General features: G+C 37.9%; 1 protein-coding gene across 1 annotated transcript; it reads left to right on the plus strand.

The window, feature by feature from the left end:
* Nucleotides 1-444: 444 nt before the first annotated feature.
* tyr (tyrosinase) lies at nt 445-5604 on the plus strand. The gene is made up of 5 exons (XM_016462581.1): nt 445-1266; nt 2663-2879; nt 2976-3123; nt 5010-5191; nt 5271-5604. Exons 1-5 carry the CDS (start codon nt 445-447, stop codon nt 5501-5503), a joined length of 1602 nt encoding a protein of 533 aa, XP_016318067.1. The 3' UTR covers nt 5504-5604.
* Nucleotides 5605-7095: the final 1491 nt, after the last annotated feature.

Below are 7095 nucleotides of genomic sequence, written 5' to 3' on the forward strand. Positions count from 1 at the left end.
TTCAGCTTATTGAGCATAAAAGACATCTTTCAGAAACATTAAGGAAATCTTTCTGACCCCAAAATCAATTATGAGAAAAAGCTTGTGTGTGCTTGTGTTTAAGGGTTATAATGCATAAAACAAGCAAATGTATTGCATTAAACCCCAATTCTCAACTCTATTATTCACCAGCAGGCTGCAAAACAAAGTTGCATCTGTAAACCCTCATTAACAGTGTGGACTTTGCTGGTTATTGGGTTAAAATGCCTGATTTCGGATGAAAGGAGCTCCTTCCCAAACTGTAAATGAAATGATCTTACGCTCGACTCGAGCACAAGCGGGGGTCACCGGTTCCATCCCTAGCATGTGATACAAGGGTGTGTGTGTGTGTGAGGAAAGGAGGGACACAGAGCAGTGTGTAAAGAGAAAGCGAGCTGAAGTTCTCTAATGCGTCTGGCTCTCATCATGTCTCTCCCTCTGCTTCTGTTCTTCATTCAGTTCTGGAGTCCATCTCTCCAGCAGTTTCCTCGGCCGTGCACCACACCGGACGTCCTGCAGAGCAAGCGCTGCTGTCCGGTCTGGCCGGGCGACGGTTCGGTGTGCGGCTCCCTGTCGGGTCGAGGCTTCTGCCAGGACGTCACGGTCTCCGACCTTCCCGACGGGCCGCAGTACCCACATTCAGGCCTGGACGACCGCGAGCGCTGGCCTCTGGTGTTCTACAACCAAACCTGCCAGTGCGCCGGAAACTACATGGGCTTCGACTGCGGCGAGTGCAAGTTCGGTTACTTCGGCGCCAACTGCGGGGAACGACGGGAATCTGTGCGCAGAAACATCTTCCAATTATCCGTGTCTGAAAGGCAGAGGTTCATCTCGTACCTCAATCTCGCCAAAACTTCCATCAGCCCCGATTATGTGATCGCGACGGGCACGTATGCGCAGATGAACAACGGCTCGACGCCCATGTTCGCCAACATCAGCGTGTACGATCTGTTCGTCTGGATGCACTATTACGTGTCCCGTGACGCGCTGCTCGGGGGTCCCGGAAACGTGTGGGCCGACATTGACTTTGCGCACGAATCGGCCGCGTTTCTGCCCTGGCATCGCGTTTACCTGCTGTTCTGGGAGCACGAGATCCGGAAGCTGACCGGGGACTTTAACTTCACCATCCCGTACTGGGACTGGCGCGACGCGCAGGACTGTCAGGTGTGCACGGATGAGCTGATGGGGGCGCGCAGTCCTCTCAACCCCAACCTGATCAGCCCGTCCTCAGTGTTCTCCTCCTGGAGGGTAAACATGAAAACATTAGAACATTATTTTTACATGCCAGTAATACAGTGTGGTTTAGTCATTTATCCCTCGATAAGACCAGCAGGAAGGTGAAATGGCATCCAATTAACATACGAGAAATGAGCTGTATAAGTCATTAGAGCCAGATAGGCTTTATCCATGAAAAAACTGCACAGGTTTTCAAAACACCTTCATAACTCCTTGTTTTTAGAATAAGGTGATTTTTTTTTTGTCTTTTTCAAAACTGTTTAGTGGTATGATCTTAATTGTCATGAAAATAATGTCACAATGAAAAAACATAATAGTCCTAAAAAATAGGTTTTATTTCAGCTATTTTTATTTAATAAAAGTAATGATTTCATTATAATATTTATTTTAATTATGTATTAATAGAAAAAAAATTTATAATAAATAATAATTAAACAAAAAATAACTTTCTTTGGGGCTGGTAAGATTTTTTAATATAGATATGCCTCACCAAGGCTTCATTTATTTGATTAAAAACATAGTAAAAATTGAGAGATATTTTTATGATTTAAAATAGCTGTCTTCTATGTGAATATGTTGTAAAATATAATTTATTTCTGTGATCAAAGCTGAATTTTCAGCATCATTACTCCAGTCTTCAGTGATCTTTCACAAATCATTCTAATATGCTGATTTGCTGCTCAAGAAACATTTCTGATTATTATCAATGTTGAAAACAGTTGTGCTGCTCAATATTTTTGTAGAAAGTGTGATACATTTTATTTTTCAGAATTCTTTTGATGAATAGAAAGTTCAAAAGAACAGTGTTTAAATCGTTTGTAACATTCTAAATGTCTTTACTGTCACTTTTGATCAATTTAATGCATCCTTGCTGAATAAGATTATGAATTTCTTCCACATAATTGAAAAAAAAGTTACTGACCCCAAACTTTTGAAAAGTAAGGTATGATTATTAGTTTATTTCTTTTGATTTGTGTTCTTGACAGGCTGATTCACATATTACACCTTTATTGGTTCGATCTGTTTTGTTTTATTATGTTGGACTGTCTGCTGGTGTGTTAATAAGCGTCTGTTATACCTGTGCAGGTGATCTGTTCACAACCTGAAGATTACAACCAGCGTGAGGTTTTGTGTGACGGATCTCCAGAGGGACCGTTACTGCTGTCACTTTTGATCAATTTAATGCATCCTTGCTAAATAAGATTATGAATTTCTTCCACATAATTGAAAAAAATGTTACTGACCCCAAACTTTTGAAAAGTAAGGTATGATTATTAGTTTATTTCTTTTGATTTGTGTTCTTGACAGGCTGATTCACATATTACACCTTTATTGGTTCGATCTGTTTTGTTTTATTATGTTGGACTGTCTGCTGGTGTGTTAATAAGCGTCTGTTATACCTGTGCAGGTGATCTGTTCACAACCTGAAGATTACAACCAGCGTGAGGTTTTGTGTGACGGATCTCCAGAGGGACCGTTACTGCGTAATCCAGGAAACCACGAGCGAAAGCGTGTCCCGCGGCTGCCCACCTCCGCAGACGTGGAGTCAGTGCTGAGCCTAACAGACTACGAGACGGGCCTGATGGACAGACGCGCCAACATGAGCTTCAGGAACGCTCTGGAAGGTAAAGCAACGGCACATTTGGAGTGAGAAAAACAGAATTTACACTTCTTTAACACCTCAGGCTCTAAACACTGAACGCGTCTCACCTTTTCCTCAGGATTTGCGAGTCCTGAGTCGGGGCTGGCAGCAACGGGTCAGAGCTTGATGCACAACTCCTTACATGTCTTCATGAACGGATCCATGTCTTCAGTGCAGGGATCTGCCAACGACCCCATCTTCCTTCTACATCATGCCTTTATCGACAGGTGAAATGCATGCACACATAAACTACTAACCCTGAGCATTTTGCATAAAACTGCGCAATAGTCATGAATGACACCTCAAATCATGCAATATTATATAAATATTACATACATTAATACAGGGATTCTCCAGACTTTTTGTCAGCCAAACACATTTGACCTCAAATATTTGCTTGAAGTGCCCCTGTGGTTTTAATTTACACTATAAAATTTACAGTAAAAAAACGGCAGCTGTGGTTGCCGGAATTTTACCGTAAAAAATACAGTAGCAACATTTTAGGTTTTACGGTTTTAACTTAAATTTGAATACCGTAATTTCATTAACTGATATAATGTTAATATACCAACCTATTGAAGTACTGAAATCTGTTTTGTACCTTTGTAATACACTGATAACCACCAAATGCAGGTGGTGATGAGAAAGTCACATGATGAACCAAAGCCCATCACAAGCAGCTTTTAAATAATAACATATATAGAAGGTGCACAGTGTCATTCACACAAACACTAAACACCATCATGGTAACACACATGAAACTGAAATAATGCAATAAACATTCATTTAACAACATTAGGTGTAACATACAACCCTAATATACAAAACTGATAAGAAAAACTAAGAAACAACAGTTATTTCAACAAAAAAACATCAAATTTGAAATGTAACGCACGTTGTTGTTTTCACTTCCAATGTTTTCACTTCCAAAAATGGTATACTACCGTGAAATTACATGTAATGTCCAATACAGTTTTTCACCATATATAGTAGGGGAATTTACCGTTAACCATTTAACAGGTTTTTACTGTAGCATTTTTACAGTCTTTTACCATTAAATTCACTGTCAGTTTTTACAGTGTACTATTTCAATAATGTAACTATTTTACTACTGTATATTGACTTTACTATACTATTAAACTAATTTTGCATGGTTCTATGATGTCAGTTAATGCTCAAATGGCATGCAGGTAAATATAAATATATAGTCTTTTTTTCAGTAAATGTTTCATTTTTATGTACAGTACAGGGCTATTCGAGTTGTTAATAAAATTATATATAAATACTTTTTTTCAGTTTTATTTTTATTATTTTTATTTTAAGATTATTTATTAATTTTAATTTTACATTAAGATTTAAAATAATTATTAGCTTTTCATAAACTCACAAATCAGCAGGGGTTTGCATTAATAAAAATATATACACATTTTCTCATATCTCTTTTTTATTCGTTTTGTTTTGATTATTTTATTTTAAGATTTATTTTAATTTTACATTTTAAAGATTTAATTATTAGCAATTCATCAACTCACAAACCCGCAGGGATTTGCGAACCCCAGTTTGGGACATCCCAAAGTTAAATTCAGTGCATTTTAAATATACACATTTTCTCATATCTCTTTTTTATTAGTTTTGTTTTGATTATTTTATTTTAAGATGATTTATTTTAATTTTACATTTTAAAGATTTAATTATTAGCAATTCATCAACTCACAAACCCGCAGGGATTTGCGAACCCCAGTTTGGGACATCCCAAAGTTAAATTCAGTGCATTTTAATTTGACATTTTAATGTGAGACAGACAACAAAACTTTAGCTTCTAAACTTTGTCTGGTTGAATTTAACGCAGTTTTGCATTTTTGTTTAATGCATATTTTAATTGTTTCATACAAATTCAACCCATAATCAGCAAAAACCTCAAGAAATTTCGAGGGTTGGCTTTTTTGACTTGAGCCAGTAAGAAACCATCTATAGCAACTGGCCAGAACAACCTAAAGCATATTTGAATGCAAAACACAACAATAGCTGAGAAGGTTTCACTGAAACATGAATCCAAACATGATTAACCTCATTCCCCATTGACTTTCTCATTGCAACTCTGCGTTTGTTTCAGCATCTTTGAGCAATGGCTGAGGAGACACCAGCCCCCACGCACACACTACCCCACCGCCAACGCCCCGATCGGACACAACGACGGCTATTACATGGTCCCCTTCATCCCTCTCTACAGAAACGGAGATTATTTCCTCTCGACTAAAGCTCTGGGTTATGAATATGCATATTTACAGGACCCAAGTGAGTCATTTGCATGCATTCAGAGACTTTCTTGCTTCTTCAGTCTCTCTCTGTTCTCAATCACTTTTCTCTGTGTCAGGTCAGCGGTTTGTGCAGGAGTTTCTGACACCATATCTAGAGCAAGCTCGGGAGATCTGGCGCTGGCTGCTGGCCGCGGGGATCCTCGGGGCGGCTGTGGCGGGAATTATTGCAGCCATTATCACTGTGGCATGTCGCAGACGGCCGAAGAGGAGAAAGTCATATGGGGAGAGACAGCCGCTTCTGAACAGCAGTGAAGAGGAGGGATCGACTTCATATCAGACTACACTGTGACCCTACAGACACGCATCAGTGAGGATGGATACGCCGTACCGACGGGAAAAAGACACAACAGCCAGTTAACCCAGGTCATGTGACAAACCAGACAAGGTCTCGCCTCTAAACCGGAGTCACGCAACAAGGGCTGCGTTCAAAATCTTGCTTTAGTATGCATAATGCGCACTACATACACTACTGTTCAAATGTTTGGGGTCAGTAAGAGTTTACTCAGCAAGGATGCATTCAATTAATCAAAAGTGACAGTAAAGACTTTTGTAATATCTTTCTATTTCAAATAAATGCTGCTCATTTGAACTTTCTATTCTAATCTTGAAGATAAAATCTATCACGGTTTCCATAAAATATGAAGCAGCACAACTGTTTTCAACATTGATAATAATCAGAAATGTTTCTTGAGCAGCAAATCAGCGTATTAGAATGATTTCTGAAGATCATGTGACACTGAAGACTGGAGTAATGATGCTGAAAATTCAGCTTTGATCACAGGAATAAATTACATTTTGAAATATATTACAATAGAAAACAGTTATTTGAAATTGTAATAATATTTCACAATATTACTGATTTTACTGTATTTTTGATCATATAGATGCTGCATTGGGGAGCAGAAGAGACGTATTTGAAAAACATCAAAAAAATCTTACCAACTCCAAATATTTGAATAGTTTTGTACCTATTGGTCGAAATATGCAGTACACAACCAAAATATATTATTGATTAAAATACTGCATCCCATAATGCAATGCGCTTGATTGGTTTTCCGGTTCCAGTGGGAATAAGCAATTTCACTGACCAATTGCCTTAAGCAATCTGACTAAAGTTAGATAATAGACTAAATAATTGGATTTAAAATGTAAAATAATAATTGTAATTTCCAAGCCACTCAAAAACGCAACACAGTGAGGTCATATGACATCAATGTTGCATACCAGTGTTTGAAATGCTTATTGTTTCACATGCTAATTAATAGTACACAATATACACTGTGCAGTAAGCTAGTATTCTGAACAACTAAGGTCTCTAGTCAAACCAGTTTATTGATATTCATGGTGCTTGCATTGTCACTGTGTGTTTATATATATAATACACATACAAAGTAATATTAAAAAGATTTATATAAATCAGTGATTAAATGCAATCTTTGGCAGTGGTAATATAATAGCAGTGCAGTTCATTTAGGACTCAAAGTTATACTTTAAATATGGTTGTGTACGTTTGTGTTCATAAAGGTATACAATAAGCCAAAACATACAGGTGCATCTCAATAAATTAGAATGTCATGGAAAATTTCATTATAACCAAGACAACATGTGAAATGACATGAGGGCGAGTAAATGTCAGAATTTTCATTTTTGGGTGAACTAATGTTATTTAACCCAGTTTTTATAGGAATAATTCAACCAAAAATGTAAATTTACTTAACATTTACTCACCTTCAGGCCATCCAAGATACAAATGAGTTTGTTTCTTCATCAGATTTGGAGAAATGTAGCATTGCATCACTGTCTCAGCAATGCATCCTCTGCAGTGAATGGGTGCCGTCAGAATGAGAGTCCAAACAGCTGATAAAAACATCACAATAATCC

This window comes from Sinocyclocheilus anshuiensis, unplaced genomic scaffold, assembly GCF_001515605.1.
Source record: "Sinocyclocheilus anshuiensis isolate Anshui unplaced genomic scaffold, SAMN03320099.WGS_v1.1 scaffold48, whole genome shotgun sequence".
NCBI classification, from domain to species: Eukaryota; Metazoa; Chordata; class Actinopteri; order Cypriniformes; family Cyprinidae; genus Sinocyclocheilus; species Sinocyclocheilus anshuiensis.